General features: G+C 48.1%; 1 protein-coding gene across 1 annotated transcript in view; it reads right to left on the reverse strand.

The window, feature by feature from the left end:
- Positions 1–374: 374 nt before the first annotated feature.
- SYTL3 (synaptotagmin like 3) overlaps positions 375–27,543 on the reverse strand; it is a 111,306-nt gene continuing 84,137 nt past the window's right edge. Inside the window, exons 12-18 of the mRNA XM_025382178.1 lie at positions 19,709–19,887; positions 13,404–13,506; positions 7,788–7,958; positions 4,461–4,563; positions 3,018–3,120; positions 1,685–1,890; positions 375–746 (exon numbers count right to left, since the gene is read on the reverse strand). Coding sequence (XP_025237963.1) covers positions 637–746; positions 1,685–1,890; positions 3,018–3,120; positions 4,461–4,563; positions 7,788–7,958; positions 13,404–13,506; positions 19,709–19,887 — 975 coding nt within the window. The 3' untranslated portion in view covers positions 375–636. The remainder of the gene's footprint in view (positions 747–1,684; positions 1,891–3,017; positions 3,121–4,460; positions 4,564–7,787; positions 7,959–13,403; positions 13,507–19,708; positions 19,888–27,543) is intronic.

Here is a 27,543-nt window from a genome sequence, read left to right on the forward strand (position 1 = left end):
TTTACGCCATTCTCCTGCCTCAGCTTCCCCAGTAGCTGGGACTACAGGCGCCTGTCACCTCGCCCTGCTAGTTTTTTGTATTTTTTAGTAGAGACAGGGTTTCACCGGGTTAGCCAGGATGGTCTCAATCTCCTGACCTTGTGATCCCCCTGACTCAGCCTCCCAAAGTGCTGGGATTACAGGCTTGAGCCACCGCGCCCGGCCAATTTTTTGTTTTTTCTGTAGACAGGGTATCTCTGTGTTGCCTGGGCTGATCTCACACTCCTGAGCTCAAGCCATCCACTGCAGCCTCCCAAAGTTGCTGAGATTACAGGCGGGGAGCCATCATGCCCACCAGCCAGCCTTTTACCATTTGATAAGCACTGGAGGATGCCGGTAACAACATTTATTGAAATCTGGCCATTTTCTCCATCTCGGAGATAACCCACCAGAGGCTTAGGTAACATACATTATTGTGTTTAACTTAAATATACACAGATACCAGTAGGCGTTTAAGCCACGGGACAGGACTGCAGATGGAGACTGCTCAAGGTCCAAAGGGTCTCCAGCTGGGACCCTGCCCCTGGTTTGCAGCCCCACTCTGCAGACGCACAGTGCTTCACACCCACTGCAACCTGGAACCTCGAGGCCTTCACATCAGTGCAGGACAAGGGTCATGTCTGTCCATAGATTGGGGCTGGAAAGGACTTTTTGCCACTGGAGCTTCGATTGTGAGCATGCATCCCCGCCACCAGCTGTGTCTCCCTCTGTAAGAGAGGATGACAGCTTAGCCATGGTCAGGGAGGGCACCACTTCGTCCCCTCTCAGCTCTTTGACAATGACCAGCCAGAAAAGTTTTCCCCCTTCAGTCCACACTAAAAGGCCAACCACCACTACCCCCACCCCAACAAAGCTAGTGTGGAGACGGGTTCACCCAGGCACTCTGCTCTGTAGTTTGAAAGTGAGGCAAGGACTCTGGTGTGATGGGCTGGGTCTTCACCAAGGGAGTGGACAGTCGCACACCAGCATGGCTAGCTGGGTGGGGCTGTCTCAGACTGGGGGCTGGGCTTGCCCAGGGGAAGGGATTCTTAGAGGAAGACAGTAAGCTTTGGACAAAATATCTTTGAAAAGTAATTGAGCAGTGAGGCTTATTTCTCTTCAGTCACTGGTTCTCAGTTGGAAGTCCTTGGGAGATGTGTGCAGGTGTTTTTGGTTGTCATGCCAGGGACACTGCTGGCAGCTAGAAGCAGTGCCAGGCACAGAACCTCACAGCAGAGGGCGGTCCACCCACCAGGCTGGCGGCGCCCTGCCGAGCGGCTCTGGACAGCGTTGCTGTTTTGACCACTTTTGATGGAGTACTTTCTGAATTGCCGTTTGTTTGAGTTAAGAAGATCTTTTCCTTTAAGAAAATAATCCTTTTATGATTGACGCCAGAAACAAAAGCAAATACTGTACCTAGCCCGTTTGGAGGCCTATAATTTTTGTTTCTTTAACAGATCTAAATCTGATTTAAATTGTCAAAATACTTGGCTGTATTATGGCTCAGCTGTAGAGTAAAAACTAGACTTAGGAATTTCCAATTAAGGAAGGCTAGGCAATTTCAAAACCAGTTAAGTCACTGCCCTGTTGCAAGCATTTTCTTTGCACAGTACCCATTAGGATAATCACAAAGGATAAATGTTGGGGCTCAATATCTCAGACTTACTTGAACCAAGCCTGGCTCCCCCAAGCAAGCGGTCGTTCATTCCAAGGAGAGCCTGGTCCCAGACGGTTAACTCCAAGCTCGACTGCCTCAGCTGGGCTGGGGTTACACCACTGAAGATGAACGAGTGTTTCCACTGGGGACAAGCCTGCTTCTTCAGTACTGGCGACTTCAGTCTCAGTTTTTGTTGGTCTGGCAGAGTGAGACAGCTGAAGAGGGAACACAAACCTTGCAATCACTGTCATCCACATGGCCTCCTCTCCCGAGGCCTGTGCATCAGTGCAGACCAGAAGCACTAAGAAAAGTGCCAAGTCCACAACATCCACACCCTCCACAGTGAAGCAGGGTGGGAACCACAGGACTTGGCACATTTCCCTTAGGGCTGAATTCTGCATCAGTTAAAAAGGGCGAGTTGCATGCTATGGCCTGGCGGCCCTCATTTTAATCTTCCCTCCTTGGGGTGCCTTGAATGCAAATACACACGTTATTTCCTTTTAACCCTGTTCTCAGGAAAATCAACTCACAAAAGCTTGTCCAAGGCCATGCAGATAAGCAACAGGATTAGAACACAAGCTCAGTTCTCCTTTTTTTGAGGTGTGGAGTTTTGCTCTGTCGCTCAGGCTGCAGTGAAGTGGTGTGATCTCAGCTCACCGCAACCTCTGCCCCCGAGATTCAAGGAAGTCCCCTGTCTCAGCCTCCTGAGCAGCTGGGATCATAGGTGCCCACCACCACACCCGGCTAATTTTTATATTTTAGTAGAGATGGGGTTTCATGTTGGCCAGGCTAGTTGTGAACTCCTGATCTCACATGATCCACCTGCCTCGGCCTCCCAAAGTGCTGGGATTACAGGCGTGAGCCACTGCGTCCAGCCTCAGTTCTATCTTGACCGTCATTTTTCCCTTATGTCACTGACAGGGAGTTTGCACTTCAATGTAATAATTAATGGTATTTGCCTTACTTTTAGAGGGCCGCCCTGTAGTGAATGAGAATGAAATGTGGACAGGCATGCATTTTACTGTTGGTCCAAGAGGAGATGTTAAGCTCAGGAAATATTTACTGAACACACTACTTTTTAATGCTTGATTTCAAAACTGGCTTGCTGATATCACAAGAACTGAGAAGATTAGGGTTTCGGGTACCCCAGCATGTACACGTCCCATGAATTTTCAGAAATCAGGGTCTTTAATATGTGTTATGTTAGATTTTCACAGGAAAGCTAAAATAAGACATTTTAAGTGGCTTACATGTTTTTGGTGTTCCCTGCAGGTTCTGGGCCAGGTTATGATGTATATACTACATCATCAATAAATAATATTTGATTACATCAAATACCTACCCCTTAACAAATGAGTTCAAGGTGCCATCTGGCCGCACAGGTAAATTCTTGGCTCCCAGCACTACCAAACAAAGTTGGCCATTAAGTGACAGCTCATCTGTCCCTGGAAGGAAAGCCAGTATTCACTGTCAAAGCCATGTCTCCTGACACGTTAGTATGCAGTACCACCACCCCAAAACCGATAGCTTAGCAAGAGAATCTGCCACAGCCCTCAGACCCCAAGAGGGCAGGTGGGAGTGGTGCAGTGGGCTCCGCTGGCCCTGCCCACAGGCTGTGGCGCTGCCCACACCGTGCTGCTCTGTGGTCAGGTGGAGGACAGGATGGAGGGATCGCTAAGATCCTAGCAAAGAGTAAAGAGGAACACAAGGAGAGGGAAGACGCTGAAGTCTGAGTCTTAGTTGTAGCCAGCAGTTTGCGGGGAAGTGAGAGCCCCGAGACTCTGTCTAGGAAGTTGGGATGGCCACGGGGCACTTGCTGCTGGTCTGCTGGTGACCCCGTGAACTTGGGTAGCAGAATTCCCTCTTCTAGCCAAATAGGAAGTCACTGAAACAACAGAAATGTGCATTCTTGGCCGGGCGTGGTGGCTCACGCCTGTAATCCCAGCACTTTGGGAGGCCGAGGCCGGCAGATCACGAGGTCAGGAGATTAAGACCATCCTGGCTAACACGGTGAAACCTCATCTCTACTAAAAATACAAAAATTAGCCAGGTGTGGTGGCGGGCACCTGTAGTCCCAGCTACTCAGGAGGCTGAGGCAGAAGAATGGCGTGAACCAGGGAGGTGGAACTTGCAGTGAGCCAAGATGGGCCACTGCACTCCAGCCTGGGTGACAGAGTGAGACTCTGTCTCAAAAAAAAAAAAAAAAAAAAAATGTGCATTCTCCCTGTCCTCCTTCCCCACTCTCCTCCTTCCCCACCCTCCTGCTTTCCACACACCCCACGTTATTGAAGGAGTAAAATCTCCATAGGGTCCCTGAGGACCCACCTTCCTGACCTACTTCTTTTGCTGGGCAGCAGCTACCCACGTGCCTGGGGGCAGGGATTTATCTCATCTGAGCCCTGCAGGTACCAGCGCCTCGAGATGTGCTCTTGGCTCCACATTGTCATGGAGCCTCTGCTCTTCAGGAGGGTCCACGGTTCCCCCCAGAGACCATCCAATCTGCCCCTGGGAGGAAGGCCTAGGGCAGTATCCTTAGAGGAGTGTACAGAGGGCATCGGAGGCCTTGTCTGCTTCTGGTCACCCGTTTCCCCCCAGGCTATGGGCTCCAGAGAACCTCTTCCCTTCTCGCTCGCTGCATCGCTCAGAAAATTGCTGCTGGAGCTGGGCACGGGGGCCGTAGAAAGGAAATGCTAGAAAACTTTTACCCCATCTCTCAGTCTGCCTGCTGCACCAGCCTCTGCGGACAATGACACAGACAATGTCCAGGGGGCTGGAGGCCACCGACCTTGAGCCTCTTGGAGTTTTCTGGGCCCTGAAGGGAGGACCAGCTTAGCTCGGACTGCGAGCTCTCCGTTGCTCTGAGGAGCGCTATCTTCGTATTTCTCTGCCTGGGGAAGAGAGGCACAGCTTAGGCACGGTACTCCCCAAGTCCCGAGAACCTTCGGGCTCCTCTGGTTGTCTCAGCTCTGTCCACAGATGCTTCCCCCTGGCCCCTGCAAGGCCCTGGGGGGAGCAGGCGTGTGTGTGGCAGGACTGGTCTTCCTTCCATCTATGGTTTCACACCCACTCTCCCCAACCCCAGCATGGGGAGGAACAGCTCGGCCACTCCAGCGAATCACAGCCAGATGAGCTTAAGGAACCAGAGTGACTTGAGGGCATTGCACACTCCCTAAGACATTTCTACGAAAACCTAGATGCAGCCTGAGTTTGAAAAACAGAAATGAACTCAAGCCTCCACCCCATCCACCCCACCCAGGTCAGTAGAGATTCGCACTGCCTTCCAATGCCAAGGACTGGCACAGATGCTGGGGACAGCATGGGGCGTAGACTCTGCCCAGAGCCACCGGGGGTGGCCCCCTAGGGTGTGGTAAGTCTGAGGACATGTCCCTGCCCACCGAGGCGCTTCTGTCATGAGTGGTTTTGCCAGAAAGTGAGTGAAGAGAGGGCCGGGAGAAGAGATGATCCTGAAATCCACACCATCTTTCTCCCAGTGGGGTGGGAGGAGAGTATTGGGAAGAGACTAGAGCAGGCATATCCAGTCTTCTGGCTTCCCTGGGCCACACTGGAAGAACTGTCTTGGGTCACACATAAAATACACTAACACTAACAACAGCTGATGAGCTTAAAAAAAATCACGAAAAAGTCTCATGTTTCAAGAAAGTTTATGAATTTGTGTTGGGTTGCATTCAATGCCATCCTAGGGCCAGGCCTGGTGACTCATGCCTGTAATCCCAGCACTTTGGGAGGCCGAGGTGGATCACCTGAGGTCAGGAGTTCGAGACCAGCCTGGCCAACATGGTGAAACCCCGTGTCTACTAAAAATACCAAAAAAACCTAGCTGGGCATGGTGGCAGGTGCCTATAATCCCAGCTACTGGGGAGGCTGAGGCAGAGAATTACCTGAACCTGGGGGACAGAGGTTGCAGTAAGCTGAGATCATGCTGCTTCACTCCAGCCTGGGTGACAGAGCAAAACTCCGTCTCAAAACAAACAACAAAAACCAAAAAACAGAGCTGTCCTGGGCTGCAGGTTGGACAAGTTTGGTCTCGACACATCCGGTCCACCATGGCTTCCGCCAGCACTGAGAAGCAGCCCTCTCGGTTACCCTCAGAGGCCTCAAGCCTCCTGGGAGCCCACATGGACAAGCCCCCGTCTTCCTGGCCCTCGGGTACCAAACGAGATATGGCTGTCTCCAGCTTCGGCAGTCAGAAACCCAGTCAGGATGGAGCCCGGGGCAGGCCTGTGGGCGGACTCCCCACCCCACTGGCTTTAGGAGGGATGCCTTTCAGCTCCATGCCATCTGCTCCCCACCCACTTGCCAGAGCAGGCTCAGTCTGATGAGGCCTGGTGGCCGCCTGTCCTATGCCAGGCCCTGTGCTTGTTCCAGGCCTTGTCTTCAAGCTGATGACAGAGGTGTGGGAGATAGGGTGCACGGGGGATTCAGCCTCTGACAGAAGGGAGTCTAGGCTGGAAACAGGGTGTCCTGGAGGAGCCGACGCTTTTCTGAGAGATGAGAGTGGGGATGAGAAGAAGGCATGGAAGCCAGACGCTTCACCCCACCGCAGCATGGCTGGGGCAGGAGCAAAGGGACACCATGGCTGAAGATCAGGCCCAGAGACGGCAAGCATCCTGAGCTCCGGGTCCTGGAAGAGAGGCCACTTCTGGTAGGGGTAATCAGGAAAGGCTTCCTAGAGGAGGTAGGCTTTGGGTTGTCTTGGGCTGACCTTGGATAGGGGATGCATTCCAGGTGGGCACTGGGAAGGGGAGGTCTAAGCCCAGACTCTAGCTTGGGGGAGTCAGCACAGGCGGTGGGAGTGTGGGCCTTGCCTGGAGGAGCAGGGAGGGGGCAGGCGGCTCACCAGGAGGCCTCGGCTGAAACCTGAGAAGCTTCCCGGCAGCGCAGCGACACTGCAAATCCCAGCTGTGCTGGCTCGAGAGAGGAAAAGAAGCCAGATGGCCCCCGTGCCCTATGTCCAGGTTGGAGCAGAAGGCTGGGCCTGCTGTGGGCCCTTGGCTGAGGGGAGTAGTCCATCCAGCTGGTTTGTTTTCGTTTTTGTTTTGTTTTGTTTTGAGACAGAGTCTTGCTCTGTCACCAGGCTGAAATGCAGTGGCACGATCTCGGCTCACTGCAACCTCCGCCTCCCGGGTTCAAGCAATTCTCTTGTCTCAGCCTCCCGAGTAGCTGGGATTACAGGCGCCCGCCACCACACCCAGCTAATTTTTGTATTTTTAGTAGAGACGGGGTTTCACCGTGTTAGCCAGGATGGTCTTGATCTCCTGACCTCGCGATCTGTCTGCCTCGGCCTCCCAAAGCGCTGGAATTACAGCACTTTGCTGACAGCCACCATGCTCGGCCTCCCGGCTGGGGTTTTTAAAGAGATGGCAGAAGCCCACGTTTTTCATCCCTCATGGTCTCACATGAACTCTCTCCCAGTCTGGGATCTGGACACAGAAAAGTACAAAGCAGAGTTTCCAAGAAATGCTAACCTCTCTCCCAGGCCTCTCCTCCTACCTGCACAGCCTGGGGGACACGGATCCTAAATCGAGTCAACTCCTCTGACCCGCCCACCTGCCCATTTGCTATCCATCTCCTGCTGTACAATTCCAAACCAGAAGCTGGAGCTCCACAACCCAGCCAGGGCGGCCTCTGCCTTCCTCATAGCATTGGGTCCAGTCATCTGTCACCTGTTATTGTTCTGAGAGTACCTGGGGTTCAAAGGTTAGAAAAAACGCACTGTAGCCCCCAGGGGGACCGCATAGCTGTGGGTGGTGCCCGCAGGGAAGGGCATGGCCGGCTTCCAGCACGTCAGCCACCAGCAAGGTGAGGCCTCTGCTAGGGGAAGCCACAGGACCTGATCCAGTCGGGTCTGTGTGTGATGTGAGGCGGGGGCTGTTGGGGTACCTGAACAGAGCTGAGACAGTTAAAACAATCCCTCCGTCCACCCCACCCAGGAGAAAGTAACTATTTGAAAGTCACAGCGCCAGGCCGGCAAGCACACACTGTCTTGGGTCCAAGTCTTTCCAGGTATGTTTTCTCCTCTGGGATCTCTCTGAAAAGTGATTTATTTATCACAGTGGGGATGGAGGGCACTCAGTTCAAAACCAGACATCACCTTGGCCCGGAGTGGATGCCAGCAGAAAGACTGTGTTGTGCTGTCTTCAAAGTCCCACGCGGCCAGAGGAATGATCACTTCTCCAAGAAACACTCTCCGGGCCAGCGTGCCCAGATGCCACACCGAGACCTGCAGCTGCCGGGTCACCAACTGGGCAGGGGCCACCTGATACTGCAGAGGCAGAGCAGAGATGGTCAGCTGAGCTCCTGGGGCCCGCACTCCCTAGGATCTCCGACCCCACCTCCCAGGGCCCCACTTCCCGGGGCCTGGCGCAGGCCTCCCTCCCACAGGCTGAGTCCAAGATGCGGATGCAGCCAGGGACCTGATGTGGCTGCGGGGGTCAAGGTGCTTACAGCCAGGTTGGGGCGGGGGGTCCTCTCTCTGCTCAAGAGCCCCTCCCGCTACTCCCCAGGTGCCCAGTGCTCTGCCTGGGGACAGGCTAGGGTAGCCCTGGTAGCCACTGAGCCCCTCCAACCCCCAATTCTCAGAACAAGACAAGGATGAAAGTCCTTGCCCAGCCCACGCCTACTAAAAATCAAGCCAAAGTCTATGCTCACACAGGATTTGAATTTGCATCTGAACACTGCACCCAGCCAGGCTTGGCCAAAAATACTGAAAACAGGCCCAAAAATACTAAAAAAAAAATTTTTTTTTTGGAGACAGGGTCTCATTATGTCACCCAGGCTGAAGTGCAGTGGTCCTATCTCAGCTCACTGCAACCTCTGCCTCCTGGGTTCAAGTGATTCTCCTGCCTCAGCCTCCCGAGTAGCTGGGACTATAGGCGCTCACCACCATGCCTGGCTCATTTTTTGTATTTTTAGTAGAGACAGGGTTTCACCATGTTGGCCAGGCTGGTCTCGAACTCCTGACCTCAAATGATCCACCCGCCTCGGCCTCCCAAAGTGCTGGGATTACAGGCGTGAGCCACCGTGCCCGGCCTGTATTTTTTTGTTTTAAGCCAACCATGAACTCCCCCTCCTCCATTCCCCCCAATACCACGTATTTGCCCTGGAGGGATGATGCCTGTGTCCAGGCATGCAGGGCCTGTGCTGGCTTGGCAGAGGGCAACACGATGTTCCTACTGTCCGCACAGGGGGTTCCCAACACACCCAAGAGTGACGAGAGAACCCCTTCCCCAGCCAAGCATGGGTTCTGTCCCATAGAGACTGGAGGCCAAAGGCCCCTGCGTGACACCCAGCCCTTCCCAAGGTATGGCTGACTCCACCTCAGCATCTGAGGGCCTCACTTTAAGCTTATTAGTTGGATTTTCTCAATAATGAACAAAACCTACAAGTTATTGAACACAACCTACAAGTTATTGAACACTTATTTATTTCATACCAGGCTTTTTAGATGCATTGACCTTTTTAGCTTTCACACGCACCCCACGAGGTCAGTATTATTCAGACCATTTTGCAGGTGAAAAAAAAGAAGCTTGGAAATTCAGTGACCCTCCCTTGGTCTGGCAGCCAACACTGCAGGCCCGCGTCACGTGCACTCACTGTGTCCAGGCCCAAGTCTCGCTGCCGACCTCTGTGGCCCATGCTGCCCTCACTCTGGTGCTTGTTTGGGGTTTGAATGGTGACTCCTCGTGAAATGGCTGTTGCTGTGAGGCTGGACACTTGCACCCACTTGCAGCAGCTGTGCGGTTTGTTTACTTTGGGGTTCATCTCCTCATGCCCACCTTCACCCATCTTTCCGATCGAGGGATGAGATGGAATAAAACAGGAACTGAAACGCAATAACTTCTCTCCTTCAGCCTCTGCAAACAGAGGGGAGGCACAGCAGGGCCGTCCCCTGCTCTGCTGGGGGCTGCCCGTAGGCTCTGTCCACACTTCTGACGTCCGCAGGCCAGGCACACATGGCTTGGCTGGCCAGGTTAGCCTCCTCGCTTCATTCCTCCTTTTCTTCCCCGCTGGGACGGCTTGTGGCCATGGAGATGCGAATTTCTTGGGTCATATTCCTTTTTCTTCTGCCTTTGGATAACTTTGAGCCAGTTTTCCTTCAAGTCCATGGGTCCATATCTTTTCTGGGGGGACAGGATCTCAGTCTGTCACCTAGACTGGAGTGCAGCGATGCAATCTCAGCTCACTGCAGCCTCCACCTCCCAGGCTCAAGCAATCCTCCTACCTCAGCTTCCCAAGTAGTTGGGACTACAGGTAGGTGTCACCATGCCTGGCTAATCTGAATTTCTTCTAGAGATGGGGGTCTCTCTACATTGCCCAGGCTGGTCTCAAACTCCTGGGCTCAAGTCATCCACCCACCTCAGCCTCCCAAAGTTCTGGGATTACAAGCGTGAACCCCCACACCCAGTCCATGGGTCCATTTCCGACTCTGCCCCACATTCAATCTGTCTACAAACTCTGGATTGACGTGATTATTCCCTATATTCCAGTTACATTCCTTATCAGTTAGTCCAGGCAACTGGCCATCGGGCTGGCTGCATCTGCTGCCCTCTGAGAAATGAAGTGGTTACTGGAACACTACGCCACTTAGCAAGGTCGGGCTCGGGCCCCAGGCTGCTCTCTCATCTCCAGCTGTGTGTGGGCGACGCTCAGGCCACTTCTCCTGTGTCCTTACCCATTGCTCGCCCCTTTCTGTCAATAGGACTACTCCCTGCTGCATATAGAATCTGCCTTTTCAAACCAGACGTATTTTCCATTGCCCTGTTAGGTCCACAAGGCTTGCTCCAGGTTCAGCAGGGAATGAGGTGTAAGGATCATTCGAGAGCAGGGCCGGGCAATGACCAATGTCGCCCAGTGAGATCACTTCATCTTCTCCGGGCCCCCAAGACAGTGGTCTCAAATAGGGTACAAGTCTCTCTGGGTCCAGAAAGGCTTGCCAAGAAGTACTCTGCTCAGCAAACTTTGAGGATCAATTTCTAGATCCTCGCATCGGATGTGCACTTCTCTCAAAACTGGCTGGAGACAGTTCTCACAGCCTCATCCACCTGAATCGTGCTCTGATGGCTTACCCCAGGTCGCACAAAGCTCCTGGGGGCAGCACAAAGGGGTGACTGTGATTGGAAATACTACCTCCTGTGAGACTTTCAATGATGGATCAGCCTCCCTGGCTTCCCATCCTTTGCACCTTATGCATATTTCTATTAAGGACGAGGCTGGCCAGTGTTAGGATGTTCTGCATTTAGGATCGATTAGAGATGCTGATTATTTTCATTATAACTGGAAAGTTTCCCAGGACTATAAAATATTCACAATATACTAGATAAGACCCACGGCTAAAAATTTTAAGTGATATCTTTGAGATTCTGTGCACATTTTAAGTAAGGTAGGTAACCTTTTAAATCCAATTATATAACTTTTTTTTTTTTTTTGGAGACAGAGTCTCACTCAATCACCCAGGCTGGAGTGCAGTGGCGAGATCTCCGCTCACTGCAAGCTCTGCCTCCCGGGTTCACACCATTCTCCTGCCTCAGCCTCCCGAATAGCTGGGACTACAGGCGCCACCACCACGCCTGGCTAAATTTTTTTTTTTTTTGTATTTTTAGTAGAGATGGGGTTTCACTGTGTTAGCCAGGATGGTCTCGATCTCCTGATCTCATGATCCACCCGCCTCAGCCTCCCAAAGTGCTGGGATTACAGGTGTGAGCCACCATGCCCGGCCTTACAACTAAATATTTATCTAAAATATAGACAATATGAAATGTTTATCTCATTTCATAAAGCTGTTTACACAAAATACCTTAAACTTCCTATGAGTAACTTTGGATCTCTAATTAAAACGTGTGAGGGGATACACAGTTTTTCACAATTCTTCTAGCAGGTGCATGAGCAGAACCGTCCGAAGACATTCTCCAGCGACTTGCTGCTGTGTGGTGCCTGGTCCCAGCACAGGGAGAAAGGCCCTGCCCACGTCTGCTGAATCAGAATCTGCTTTTTTAAAAAAATTAATTAATTAATTTTTTTAGACAGAGTATTACTCTGTCACCAGGGCTGGACTGCAGTGGTGCGATCTCGACTCACTGCAACCTCTGCCTCCTGGGTTCAAGCGATTCTCCTGCCTCAGCCTCCTGAGTAGCTGGGATTACAGGTACCCACCACTACACCTTGCTAATTTTTTGTGTTTTTAGTAGAGACGGGGTTTCACCATCTTGGCCAGGCTGGTCTCGAACTCCTGACTTGTGATTCGCCCACCTTGGCCTCCCAAGGTGCTGGGATTACAGGTGTGGCCCATCGTGACCAGCCCAGAATCTGCATTTAAAAAAAAATCCCCAGGGTCCAAGTACAGCTGCATCTTAGAAAATAAATTTAGGCCAGGCGTGGTGACTCAAGCCTGTAATCCCAGCACTTTGGGAGGCCAGGCTGGGCAGATCACCTGAGGTCAGGAGTTCAAGACCATCCTGGTCAACATGGTGAAACCCCATCTCTACTAAAAACACAAAAAAATTTGCCGGCCGTGGTGACGGGCACCTTTAATCCCAGCTACTCAGGAGGCTGAGGCAGGAGAATCGCTTGAACGCGGGAGGTGGAGGTTGCAGTGAACCGAGATCACGCCACTGCATTCCAGCCTGGTCGACCAAGAGTGAAACTCCGTCTCAAAAAAAAAAAAAAAAGAAAAAAGAAAAAACTTTTTAAAAACGTAAATCCCCACAGGATTTTATGCACATAAATTTTGAGAACCGCCAGTCCTTTGTGGCTTTGAGCTGTATTTCTAACGACTCTCTAGGTCTCAGTTTCCCTGCGGGTAAATGAGGATTCTAATACTTACTCCAGGCTGTATATAAAGCACTTGGTCACAGTAGGGACCCGGGAGACAAGCGCTATTATTATTTAATGAACTCAGGGCTCCGTGCCAGCTGCCCAGATGGCCCCTGGCTGGCAGCTCACAGGCACCCCTACTTGCCAAGAAAGGCAAACAAAGCCCTCTCCTGTCACAGGCATGAGACGAGGGGACCTCTGGCTGCCCAGCCCGGGCGGGGTAGCCTCCACAGGTCTGGGCTACCCCCCTCGCCCTGCACCGAGATGAGGGCCGCCACCGCCAGCTCTCCTAGATACCAGACCTCAGCTGCAGCCTTCCACCCGAAACCAGAGCGCATGGCCCCGTCTCTGCCCTCAACCATCAATCACATTTCCTAGTATCATCGAAAGTGAAAACCCAAACAATTCCTTTGTAAGATTTTTCATAAAAGGATACATTAAAAAATAAAATAAAATTAGAAGAAACCTGAGTTTGTCAGAAATACAATAAAGGGGTACTTTTACGAAGACAGTAACTCAGAAGTTTAATTTTCAGGGCACTCTGTTTGGGAGCACCTCTTTGATAGAAACATTCACAAAAACGTTTTTAAAATTATCCTGTGCTCCAGTGTTAGCCCGAGACAAAGAGGCAGCCAGGTTCTTTTTCACTATCTTCTCAGAAATCATTAATCAAAAGCCATTCCTGAGTCTGGCAGACTCTGCACTTTTCCGGTACAAAGGCTGACATTTATTTTCTACCAACTTAACACTGATTGACAGAGCCACAAAGAAACATATAGGTGTCTGCATTATATCTAACTGAGTCAAGAGTTTGAAAGCACCATCCACTGGACTCTGCCCCGGGCACCCCACTGGGGCTGGGGAGGACTCTGCACAGGAACATCTGTCTAGCAAGTACCTTCAAGGTCTCCTGAAAGGTCGGGTCCACCGTGTTCCTTTGGACTCCAGTCTTGCGTTTCCCCTGGGAGGATCTGTCAGGCAGAAGGTAGGTCTTCACATACCTAGGGGCCAAGCACAGCGGGGACAGAGGTGAGAACTCAGGGAAAAGGGTGGATAAAGAATTTGGGGGCAGCAGAACCCACGCACCAGCATTTTCTTTACCAGGTTTCCTGCTGGAATTTTTGATAGAAAGGACTTAATAACCTAATAGTGAGCAAAGTTAGTGCTGGGTGGGCAGCTTCTGATTCACGCAGTCTATGGTCAAATGCTGACTACATAACCCTCTGGAATATTCCTGGGGGTGTGAAGCTCATCCTGCCTTCCTCAGGCCCTACTCCATTTGGTGAAGACCATGGAACCAGAGATTCTCTTGCCTGCCTGGACGTCAAGGCCATGAGCTGGATTCCTGTCCCTTCTACCACCCACCATCTGCAAAAGAAAACAAAGTGGAAGTGGAAAAAAGCATAAGCCTCGCCCTGTGCTGTTTCCTTGCAGGGGCCTCAAAGACTCTGCTCCTCCCAACCGCTGAGAAGGGGGATTCTGCTGAGTCTAGAGGTCGCACGCAGCATGACAGGTGGCTCCATCTGCACTCACCCAGCTCCTGAAATCCAGGCGGAGAGGAAGACATGTCCTGTCCTGTTCTAGGCTGACCCCTCCAAACAGGCCCCTACGCTGCCCTTCATGGCTCCTCTGGCAGCCCCAGTGATGGCAATGACCGCCTCCCCCGCACCCCACCAGCAGCAGTCCAAGCCCCCTCTCCACAGGCTAGAAACAGGCTCCACTTTCCAAAGTAAAAAATCACAGTGAGCCTCCCTCTATTTGTGCCCTTCTTTAGCCCCAGTCATGGGCCTCTTTTCCCCCTCAGTTAAACTTTTTGTAAAAATACTTGAAATTGGCCAGGAGGCCGGGCACGGAAGCTCACACCTATAATCCCTGCGCTTTGGGAGGCTGAGGCGGGCGGATCACCTGTGATCAGGAGTTTGAGACCAGCCTGGCCAACATGGTGAAACCCTGTCTGTACTAAAAATACAAAAATTAGCCAGGCGTGGTGGCATGCACCTGTAATCCCAGCTACTCAAGAGGCTGAGGCAGGAGAATCGCTTGTACCTGGGAGATGGAGGTTGCAGTGAGCCGGGATCGCGCCACTGCCCTCCAGCCTGGGCGATAAAGGGAGATTCCATCTCAAAAACAGCAACAACAACAACAACAACAAAAACACCCCAAAAACTGGCCAGGCATGGTAGCTCAGAGAGGATTCCATAAGCCAGAAATTTGAGACCAGTCTGGGCAATGCATATGGAGAACTCATTGCCACGAAAAATTTAAAAGTCAACTGGGTGTGGTGGTGTGCACGTGTAGTCCCAGCTACCCGACGCCTGAAGTTGGAGGATCACCTGAGCCCAGGAGGTCAAGGCTGAAGTGAGCCATGATGACATCACCGCATTGCAGCCTAGGTGCAAAGCAAGACTCTGTATCAAACAAAACAAAACAAAACAAAACAAAAAATCCCTCAAAACTCCCTGTCTCAAATTCTCCACAGTTCATTTACTCTTAAGTTATTGAGTGGTACACATTCATGCAATCTCATATATGTAAAACAGAATATATAAAATAAACCTATATGGTTGGAAGCATTATAATAAAGTGCATTCCCATGTACCCGTCCCCCAGCTTAGGAAACAGAACATAACCAATGACTTCCCTATCATAATCCTGCCCGTAACCAGGTAATAACCGTATTGGATTTTATATTTATCACCCCATTGGTTTTCTTTATGGTTTCACCATTTTGATGTGTCTCCTTAAACAATGTACTGCTTAGTTTTCCCTGTTTTTGAACTTTCATATAAATGGGATCATTCTGTACACATTCTTCTGTAACTTGCTTTTTTTCACTCAATATTATGTTTGGGATTTATCTATGTTGCTATAACCGCCACTCGTTCATCTCTAATCCTACATATCACTCTATTGAATGAATACACAAGTCATTTGTCCTGTTGATGAATATTTGTCTTATGTCCTAGTTTTTCGCTCTGCTCATGGTGCACATGTGCAAGCATTTCTCTTGGCATATAACCAGAGGTGATAGGGTATATGCCCCTTCAACTTTTCTAGATGATGCCAAATTACCAATTCAATCTCTTTAACAGATACAGGGTTATGCAGGTCTTCTATTTCATTTTATGTCAGTTTTGGCAATTTGTGTCTCTTGAGAATGTGTCGATTTCAGCCAGGTGTGGTGGCTCACGCCTGTAATCCCAGCATTTTGGAAGGCCGAGGTGTGAGGATTTCATGAGCCCAGGAATTTGAGACCAGCCTGGGCAACATAGTGGGACCTCATCGCTACTAAAATTTTTTTTAAATTGGCTGGGCATTGTGGTGTGCACCTGTGATCCCAGCTACTCGGGAGGCTGAGGCAGTAGGACCAGTTGAGCTCAGGAGTTTGAGACCAGCCTGGGCAACATAGTGAGACCTTGTTTCTATAAAAAGAAAAAAAAAAAAAAAAAAAAGAAGAAGGTTTTCATTTCATCTAAGTCGTTAAATTTATTAGCACAAAATTTAATATAATATACCCTTATTACACTTTTTTTTTTTTTTCCCCAGAGTCTCACCAGGCTGGAGTGCAGTGGCACAATCTCAGCTCACTGCAACCTCCACCTCCCGGGCTGAGGTGATTCTCCCACCTCAGCCTCCCAAGTAGCTGGGACACAGGCATGTGCCACCACGCCTGGCTAATTTTTATTTATTATTATTATTTTTTTTAATGAGAGGGAGTCTCACTTTGTCACCCAGGCTGGAGTGCAGTGACATGATCGTGGCTCACTACAACCTCTGCCTCCTGGGTTCAAAGAATTCTCCTGCCTCAGCCTCCTGTGTAGCTGGGATTACAGGCACACGCCACCATGCCTGGCTAATTTTTTCTGTATTTTTAGTAGAGACGGGGTTTCACCATGTTGGCCAGGCTGGTCTTGAACTCCTGACCCTCAGGTGATCCACCTGCCTCGGCTTCCCAAAGTGCTGGGATTGCAGTCATGAGCCCCCATGCCTGGCCCCCTTATTGTACTTTAATGTCTGCAAGTGCTGTTATGTTGTCTCTTCTTTCATTCCTATACCGGTATTTGAGTATTCTTTTTTTTTTTTTTTTTTTTTTTGAGGCAGAGTTTTGCTCTTGTTGCCCAGGTTGGAGTGCAATGACGCAATCTCAGCTCACTGCAACGTCTACCTCCCTGGTTCAAGGGATTCTCCTGCCTCAGCCTCCCTAGTAGCTGGGATTACAGGCGCGCACCACCACGCCCAGCTAATTTTTGTATTTTTAGTAGAGATGGGGTTTCACCATGTTGTCCAGGCTTGTCTCAAACTCCTGACCTCAGGTGATCCACCCGCCTTGGCCTCCCAGAGTGCTGGGATTATAGTTGTGAGCCACAGCACCCAGCCTTTCTCTAGCATTTTAAGGTGGAGGTTTAAATAAATCATTTTAAACTTTTTTTCTTTTAAATATAAGCACTGCTTTAACTGCATCCCTCAAATTTTGAAATGTAAAAGTCACGAAATACTTTTGGGAGAAAGACTATTCCAGTTTTTCTGAGGTAGACGGTACAGGAAGAGTAATAATAACAGCTAAGACTAGAACAAAAGGAGAGATTCTGTTATGAAGGAACCGTAAGTGCCATAGAAATGTGTACTTCATTTGTCTGGTACTAAAGAGCTACTAAAAATTTCAGAGCAGCAGAGGGTTTGATTAAATCAACAATTGATTTCTTTTCCCATCATCACTCTTTAGGTGGTAATTAAAACTGTATGCCAGAAGTTCCCCATGTAAGAAAAAAGAAAGGCAAAAATGAGGCCCCTGCCTTAAACTATATTTAGAAAATCAATTTCAGTTGTAATGTGAACAAATCTAACTGTGGGAAAAAAATGATTAGAAGAAAACAGAGAATGTATTTAAATTCTTGGGTGCCATAAGAATTCTTCTACAGACACAAAAAGCAGACAGTTTAAAGGAAAGGCTTGATAAATTTAATATTAAACTTTCTACAAGACAAGCCATAATAAACGAGTTAGAAAATAAGTTACAGCTGAGATAAAATATATGCAATACATATAACTAATAAATAATTTTTAAACCTATTTAAATTAGGTTTAACAAAAAACCTCTGGTAAATAAATAAAACAATAAACAATCCAATAGAAAAATGGGAGGCCAGGTGCAGTGGCTCATCGTTGTAATCCCAGAGCTTTGGGAGGTTGAGGTGTGAGGATGGCTTGAGCCCAGGAGTTTGAGACCAGCGTTGGTAACAGAACAAAACTCTTTCTCTACAAAAATAAGTTTAAAAATCTAGCTGGAAAAAAAAAGTTACAAATTTAGCCTCCTACATAGCTGGGACTACAGGCATGTGCCTTCCAGCTACTCAGGAGGCTGAGGCAGGGGGATCACTTGAGCCTGCAGTGAGCCGTGACCGTGCCACTGCACTCCACCCCTGTAGTCCCAGCTACTCAGGAGGCTGAGGCAGGAGAATTGCTTGAACTCAGGAGGCGGAGGCTGCAGTGAACCGAGATCGTGCCACTGCACTCCACCTGGGCAACAGAGCAAGACTCCGTCTCAAATAAAATAAAATAAAATAAACCTAACTGGCAAATGCATATATAAGAAGTGGCTCAAAAGGCTGGGCTTGCACCTGTAATCTCAGCATTTGGGGAGGCTGAGGCGGGAGAATTTCTTGAGCCCAAGAGTTCAAGATCAGGTTGAGCAACATAGTGAGACCCTGTGTCTATTTATTTATTTATTTTTAAACAAGTTGCTCATCTTTGTCAGTAATAAGGGAAATGTACATTAAAATAATGGTGCTGGCTGGGTGCGGTGGCTCACACTTGTAATCCCAGCACTTTGGGAGGCCAAGGTGGGTGGATCACGAGGTCAGGAGTTTGAGACCAGCCTGGCCAATATGGTGAAACCCCGTCTCTACTAAAAATACAAAAGTTAGCTGGGTATGGTGGTGCATGCCTGCAGTCCCAGCTGCTCGGGAGGCTCAGGCAGGAGAATCGCTTGAACCCGGGAGGCGGAGTTTGCAGTAAGCCGAGATCGCACCACTGCACTCCAGCCTGGGTGACACAGCAAGACTCTGTCTCAAAAAATATATAATAATAATAATAAAATAATAATAATAATAATAATGGTGCTACACCTTTTCATATCTATCAGTGAGAATAACATTTTAAATCTCTTTATGGATTGTGTGAGTCAAGATTTACATTTTGTATTTCCTGTGTGGAAAGCCAAATTTTCTTTTTTTTTTTTTTTTGAGACGGAGTCTCGCTGTGTCTCCCAGGCTGGAGTGCAGTGGCGTGATCTCGGCTCACTGCAAGCTCCGCCTCCCGGGTTCACGCCATTCTCCTGCCTCAGCCTCCTAAGTAGCTGAGACTACAGGCGCCCGCCACCACGCCCGGCTAGTTTTTTGTATTTTTAGTAGAGACGGGGTTTCACCATGTTAGCCAGGATAGTCTCGATCTCCTGACCTCGTGATCCACCTGCCTCGGCCTCCCAAAGTGCTGGGATTACAGGCTTGAGCCACCGCGCCCGGCAGGAAAGCCAAATTTTCCAACATCATTTATTGAAGTCCACTTTTCCCCACCCATCTGTAATAGCTCCTCAGCTGAATGTTTATGTCCACCCCACTCACCAATTCATAGTTGAAGCCTAACCTACAGTGTGATGGTATTAGGAGGTAGGGTCTCTGGGAGGTGATTAGGTCATGAGGGTGCAGCCCTCATGAATGAGATTAGTGCCCTCATAGAAGAGGCCTCAGAGAGCTGCCTTGTCCCTTCTACCATGTGGGGACACAAGAAAACAGCCATCTAAGAACCAGAAAGGGGGTCCTCACTAGATACCAAATCTACCAGCACCTTGATCTTCGACTTCCCAGCCTCCAGAACTGTGAGATATATATTTGTCTTGTTTATAAGCCACCCGGTCTATGGTATTCTGTCACAGCAGCCGAAATGGATGAAGACACTCCTTGATCATGTAAGTTTTCATATACACTAAGGTCTGTATCTGGACTTTTGATTCTACTCTCCTGACTTGTTCTATCCTTGTATCAATAACACATTGTTTGCACTGCTACAGCTTTATAATAATTCTTGAAGTAAGCCTTCTCATTTTTGTTTCTTTTAAATAATTGTCTTGGTTATTCTTAGACTTTTACTTTTTCATATAAATTTTAGAATCAATATGTCTTATGTTAAAAAAAAAAAAAAACTTACGGATTGCACTTTTTCTTCTTTTCTTCTCCATAGGCAAGGTTCTTACAGGCCTTGATGCATATTTCTAAAGAATGGGTTTTGAAGCAATAACGAATGGCAAATTCTATTTCTCCAGTGACGTTAGCATTGTCAAAATTGCCCATCTCTGTACAGGTGCTATCAATGCTAATTAAACTTCCCTGAAATCAAGAACAACAGATATAATAAGTTACTTCACAGTTAATTCATTTTTCTGATGTTCTGGTTTCAAGACAGCACATAAATAAAACCTCATACAGAGCATGTATCCTGACTCACGTTAAGTTAATAATGCACCAGCTTGTACTTAGGCAAAGTAAGTTGCCACATGTTCTATCCCAAGGAGACAGAGAATCCTCAGAAGGCCCTCTCTTGCCTGGATACAGTTTTTGTCTAGCAATAAAGGTTATACAATCTCATTCTTTAATACAAATTGCTTGGGGAGAAATGGACTAGCTCCTATGCAATTCTGCAAGATCACTCTCAGGAGGCCAAGATAAAATCCATGGCAGGACAGCTATGCGGAAAGCAGCACAGTCTGGGGCTAAGTGGCTGTGACTGGGAATCAGATAGACCTGGACTCAAATGCCGGTGCTGCCACTCATTAGCTGTGGCAAAGTCTAACTGGAAAAAACCATACTGATCTCGTAGGGCTATGGTGAGGAATAAATAGAAGAAAGCAAGTAAAGTATCTACCCCAGGTGACAGTAAATTGTATTTAAATTTTTCTGGTTACCTAAAATGAAAAATAAAACTATCATCACAATCTAGGGTACTCCAAGCTTATACGATGCAGATAAGGAGAGGCTAATCAACGCCATTAATTAGCACAAAATTCCTGGGCCTAAAAGATACAATAAGCCACCTCATCACTATTAAACGTGCTAAAATACTTGCCAACATTTGCATTACCAATGCTCTGTGCTGTCTTTATAGGAAGAGAAGCCTAACTGATTTATACTTCGAATTCCCAACTAGCTACTCCACACTATAAAACATCCTGAAAAGGAACTAAGAAACAAGCCTGGGAGTGCCGGGCGTGGTGGCTCACGCCTGTAATCCCAGCACTTTGGGAGGCCGAGACGGGTGGATCATGAAGTCAGGAGATGGAGACCATCCTGACTAATACAGTGAAATCCCGTCTCTACTAAAAATACAAAAAAAAATTTAGCCAGGCGTGGTGGCAGGCGCCTGCAGTCCCAGCTACTCAGGAGGCTGAGACAGGAGAATGGCATGAACCCGGGAGGCAGAGCTTGTAGCAGAGATTGCGCCACTGCACTCCAACCTGGGTGACAGAGCGAGACTCCGTCTCAAAAAAAAAAAAAAAAAGAAAAGAAAAAAAAAGAAACAAGCCTGGGGGCAGAAAGTCAGAACCATGAGGGAAAGATAAAATTAAAACAAAACCAACAATTGAGACCAGGCGTGGTGGCTCACCCTCGTAATCCCAGCACTTTGGGAGGACAAAGCCAGTGGATCACTGGAGGTCAGGAGTTTGAGACTAGCCTGGCCAACATGGTGAAACCTTTACTAAAATACAAAAATTAGCCAGGCAGGTGGCATGTACCTGTAATCCCAGCTACCTGGGAGGCCGCGGCATAAGAATTGCTTTAACTCAGGAGGCGGAGGTTGCAGTGAGCCGAAGTTGCACCACTGCACTCCAGCCTGGACAACAGAATGAGGCCCTGTCTCAAAACAAACAAACAAACAAACAAACAAACAAAAAATAATACCAACAAGTCATCAGACAGGCTGGAACCTGAACTGATGAATGCCAAGAACAAAACAAGCTTCACCACATCCAGTCACTGGCTCTGAAGAATCTCACCTGCCAACACCATCCCACTGTTAAAAAGGAAAATAATGTAAAATTTTTACACGCTCAAGAAGGCATACACCGGGCACAGTAGCTCACGCCTGTAATCCCAGCACTTTGGGAGGCACAGGCAGGTAGATCACTTGAGGTCAGGAATTTGAGACCAGCCTGGCCAACATGGTAAAACCCCCTCTCTACCAAAAAAAAAAAAAAAAAAAAAAAAAGGCATGGACTGGTGTGCCAGCATGAGATAGAAGAGAATGGATAGAGGAGCTTGGCAAAAGGTGTGAGCGGCCTGAGACAAGAACCAGGTGGATGAATGGAGAGGCTAATGAATAATACAGCATTCATCATGGGACTCAGCTTCAGGCTATGGCAGACTAAATGGTGTTATGCACACTTTTCTGCTGAGAACAATTAGCTGAATTAGACAACCAAACTATTTCAAGACATTGTAGAGCTACCAAGACCACCAGGATGCAAGAAGCCAGGATGTTGAGAAGCACATGGAGGTAAGCCTGACGTCTGGAGCTGCCTTTCACTTCAAGGCATAGGTCCCTGTGTAAGCAACACAGGACTTTGGATTCTATTCTACTGACCTGCTTGACTCTCCTTGTATCAGGAACACATTGAATGACTGCAGCTGCACGTCCAAGGGCTGGACGGCCAAATCGTCATCTAAATAAAATGGCAAAGAGACTGAGAAGCTGAGCAGAGTTTCAGCAGTCTAACGGGACTGGGGGACAAAATCAGCATTCAAGGCTATGAAGTCATGGGGAACCCGAGGAGCCAAGGTCCCAGAGACAGGGCAAATCCACGAGTACCCCCGACGCTGCCTTTTCCTCAAGGTGTTTGCTGAACTGGAAGCTGTGGCTGAGGGGCTGAGAAGCTTAAGAATGTTTCCAAGTGGCCGGACGCAGTGGCTCACGCCTGTAATCCCAGCACTTTGGGAGCCTGAGGCGGGCAGATCACGAGGTCAGGAGGTCAGCAGATCGAGACCATCCTGGCTCACGCGGTGAAACCCCATCTCTACTAAAAACAAAAAAAATTAATTAGCCAGGCGTGGTAGCACACGCCTGTAGTTCCAGCTACTCAGGAGGCTGAGGCAGGAGAATCGCTTGCATCCAGGAGGCAGAGGTTGCAGTGAGCCGAGATCGTACCACTGCACTCCAGCTTGAGTGACATAGCGAGACTCCATCTCAAAAAAAAAAAGGAAAGCTTCCAGCAGTTTCATCTTACTAGAGAGGAAAAAACTGGCCTTCAGGCTTATCACAGGGAAGGGGCTTAGTAAATATCTAGACCTTCAGCTGGGATCCTCCAAAGACTTTCTTACTAGGAGAAGAGTCACCTGGAAACGGACCTGTCTTCATCAACAGAAACCCAGTTTTGAATTAGCTCAGCCCCAGACTAGATAAAGATTAGATAAAGATTCTTTGCCTCCACTCTGTGTGTTAAGAGCAAAAGTAAATTCTCTATGAAGCATAATAAAAGTGCAAAAATAATTGCGGTTTTTACATGGTTGGAATTTGCCGTTTGATATTGGAATACATTCTTAAATAAATGTGGTTATGTCATACATCATTTTAATGGGCATTTCTCGCTTTATTATTTTTTGCTAATAATGGGTTATTTGCTGTTTATTATGTTTATTTTAGACTATGGAAATGATGTTATACAAAAAGCAGATTTGAGCAATTTTCTTATTCGAGTTCAAAATGGGTCGTAAAGCAGCGGAGACAATCCGCAATATCCACAACGCACTTGGCTCAGCAACATACAGTGCAGTGGGGGTTCAAGAAATTTTCCAAAGGAGACGAGAACCTTGAAGATGAGGAGTGTAGTGGTGGCCATCAGAAGATGACAACGACCAATTGAGAGCAATCATAGAAGCTGAACCTACAACTACACGAGAAGTTGCTGAGTAACTCAACGCTGACCATTCTACGATTGTTCGGCATTGGAAGCAAATTGGAAAGGTGAAAAAGCTCGATAAGTGGGTGCCTCACGACCTGAGTGAAGATCAAAAAAATCGTCATTTTGAAGTGTTGTCTTCTCTTATTCTACGCAACAGTGAACCATTTCTCAATCAGATTATGATGTCTGACAAAAAGTGGATTTTATGTGACAATCAGCAATGACCAGGTTAGTGGCTGGACTGAGAAGAAACCCAAAGCACTTCCCAAAGCCAAACTTTTTTTTTTTTTTGAGACGGAGTCTCGCTCTGCCGCCCAGGCTGGAGTGCAGTGGCCAGATCTCGGCTCACTGCAAGCTCCGCCTCCCGAGTTCACGCCATTCTCCTGCCTCAGCCTCCGAGTAGCTGGGACTACAGGCGCCCGCCACCTCACCCGGCTAGTTTTTTGTATTTTTTAGTAGAGACGGGGTTTCACCGTGTTAGCCAGGATGGTCTCGATCTCCTGACCTCGAGATCCGCCCGCCTCGGCCTCCCAAAGTGCTGAGATTACAGGCTTGAGCCACTGCGCCCGGCCAAACTTGCACCAAAGAAAGGTCATGGTCACTGTTTGGTGGTCTGCTGTCAGTCTGATCCACTACAGTTTTCTGAATTCCAGCGAAACCATTACATCTCAGAAGTATGCTCAACAAATCGATGAGATGCACCAAAAGTTGCAATGCCCGCAGCTGGCACTGACCAACAAAAGGGGCCCGATTCTTCTCCATGACAACGCCCTACTGCACGTCACACAACCAACACTTCAAAAGTCGAACAAGGCCAGGCGTGGTGGCTCACGCCTGTAGTCCCAGCACTTTGGGAGGCCAAGGCAGGCGGATCACCTGAGATCAGGAGTTCGAGACCAGCTGGCCAACATGGTGAAATGCTGTCTCTACTAAAAATACAAAAATTAGCTGAGCGTGGTGGTGCACACATGTAATCCCAGCTACTTGGGAGGCTGAGGTAGGAGACACACCTGAACCCAGGAGGCGGAAGTTACAGTGAACTGAGATAGTGCCACTGCACTCCAGCCTGGGCAACAGAGCGAGACTCCATCTCAAAACAAAAAACAAAACAAAAGTTGAATAAATCAGGCTACAAAGTTTTGCCTCATCCGCCATATTCACCTGACCTCTCGCCAACAGATTACCACTTCTTCAAGCATCTTGAGAACTTTGTGCAGGGAAAACACAACCAGAAGGATGCAGAAAATGCTTTCCAAGAGTTCATCGAATCCCGAAGCACAGATTTTTATGGTACAGGAATAAACAAACTTATTTCTTGTTGGCAAAAATGTGTCGATCGTAACAGATCCCACTTTTATTAATAAAAGATGTGTTTGAGCCTAGTTATAATGATATAAAATTCATGGTCCAACCACAATTACTTTTCTAGCAATCTAATATTTTTGAATCTCAAATTATCCCAGTTTTTCATACTCAATGTCCAGCATTCAAGAAAAGATTGCCATGCATACCAGGACTAAAAAGTAACCAAGTGTCCCGGTTTCCTTAGGACTAAGGAATTTCCTGGGATTCAAGACTTGAACTGCTAAAACCAGGTGAGTACTGAGTAAACCAGGGTGGTTAGTCATCCTAAGTCTAAGATCCAAGAGTAAGTGACCAAAAACAAAGAGGAAAAAACGCACAATAAAAATAGTCTCATGGGTGATCCAGATACTGGCACTGAAAGATATAAACTGTAAAATAACTGTAACTAATATGGTCAAGAAAATACATGACAAGAATATATTTCTCCAGAGAACTGGAATGTATAATAAAGAATCAAACAGAAATTTCTCCAGAGGACTAGAATTTATAATAATAAATCAAATAGAAATTAAGGCCTTGGCTGGGCATGGTGGCTCACGCCTATAACCCCAGCACTTTGGGAGGCCGAGGCAGGCAAATCATCTGAGGTCAGGAGTTTGAGACTAGCCTGGCCAACATGGTGAAACCTGAATCTACTAAAAATACAAAAATTAGCCAGGTGTGATGGTGCACACCTATCATCCCAGCTACTCAGGAGGATGAGGCAGGAGAATTGCTTGAACCTGGGAGGCAGAAGTTGCAGTGAGCCAAGATCACACCACTGCCCTCCGGCCTGGGTGACAGAGTGAGATTTCATCTCAAAAAAAGTAAGTTGCCTAAAAAGTAAGGCAACTGAATGAAGAACTCAACAAATTAAATTAACATAAGATCAGACTTAGCTGAAGGGAGGATTGGTAAACTGGAAGACAGGTCAATGGAAAATATTTGCAGTGAAGCACAGGGGAATAAAATGAATGAAAAATAAAGAGTATAAGAGACATACAGGGCCAAATACCATGGTTCATGCCTGTAACCCCAGTGCCTTGGGAGGCCAAAGTGGGAGGATTGCTTGAGGCCAGGAGTTCATGACCAGTCTGCACAACATAGTGAGTGGGTGCTCCTGCTAAGCCCAAGAGTTCTGGGAAGCAGTAGCTAGGGCTGTGCCACTGCATTCCAGCCTGGGCAACAGAATGAGACCCCCATCTCAGAAAGATGGGACAGAGAGAGAGAAAGAGAGAGACAGAGAGAGAGAGAGGGAGAGAGACATACAGGACATAACGAAAAAGTGTATGTTTGGACTCTCATCTAGAGAAAAATGGGGCAGAAGACATATTTGAAGAGATAATGGTTAAGAATTTCTAAAGACTAACAAGAGACAATAAACCACAGATTTAAGAGGAAAAATGTTTTTTAAAAAACTATACATAGGTACATCATAATAAAATTGTTTAAAATCAAAGACAAGGAGAAAATCTTAATGGTAGAGAAAAAAAAGGATCTATTACCTATGACGGAATAAACAGTAAGATTTAACCATTTTATTGCCCCCCAGAAATGACAGAAGCCAGACTTGTTTAATCCAAAAAGAATGATGAAAAGAAGGGGGTAGAGACAGTAACACAGAGCAGGAGAAAAAAGTAGTTACAATAAACTAGAACAGATTACATACTACAAAAAAAGTCAATGACTGGATTTTTAAAAACATCTGACTGTGCTATTTAGATGAGACACAGCTGAAATATGAATGTACAGAAGGGCAGGAAGAGAAGGGGCCTTCTTTTGCAGGGTGAAGGGGTGGGGAGCCAGAGAGGGAGGGCTGTGTGAGTGGGAGGGGAAAGGCAGGAATGCCAAGTGCAGAAAACCAATAAAAGCTTAGGTAAGGGGCCGGGTGCGGTGGCTCAGGCCTGTAATCCTAATACTTTGGGAGGCCATTGCAGGCGGATCACTAGAGGTCAGGAGTTCCAGACCAGCCTGGCCAATATGGTGAAACCTTGTCTCCACTAAAAATACAAAAATTAGCTGGGCACGGTGGCACACACCTGTCATCCCAGCTATTTGGTAGGCTGAGATGGGAGAATCGCTTGAACCTGGGAGGCGGAGGTTGCAGTAAGCTGGGATTGCACCACAGTACTCCAGCCTGGGCAGCTGAGCGAGACTCTATCTCAAAACAAAACAAAACAAAACAAAACAAAATAGAAAGATTAGCTGAGGTGGGGAGAGAAAAATGGGAGCTGGAGGGGAATGGAAGGTTGAGTGAAGGTGTTTTATCACAGGAGACTGGAATGTGTTCAAGGGTCCAGGTAAGTAGAGGCTGAATGCATATGTGAGGAAGGATAAGTGATAGAATAAGGAACACAGAAGGCAGGGGAGGGCAGGATCCCAAGTATTGCTGAAGGCATCAGCTTCTTCTACTGCAGGTGGGGAAAGGAGAGCCACTTGGATGCAAATGCAGTTGGTTAATTTGGTATCAGGAGGATTGGGAAATTTCAACCTGATTCTTTTCTCTCTTGGTAGAGTAAAAAGGGATATTTCTTGAGAGTGAGGAGGAAGAGCAGGTTTGAAAAGACTGGAGGAGGTATGAAATGTTTGTTGTAGAGAGCAAAAAAACCATATAAATCACGAAAAGACATCAGGATTGCTGGGCAGTGCTGGGCACAGTTGGACTTGGGAACACAACAGGGCAGACCTAATCTCCAGCATGCAGGCGTGAGTGTCCTGGGGTTAGGGCTGCCCTGCCATGCACCTT

Source organism: Theropithecus gelada, chromosome 4 (assembly GCF_003255815.1).
Source record: "Theropithecus gelada isolate Dixy chromosome 4, Tgel_1.0, whole genome shotgun sequence".
Classification (NCBI taxonomy): Eukaryota; Metazoa; Chordata; class Mammalia; order Primates; family Cercopithecidae; genus Theropithecus; species Theropithecus gelada.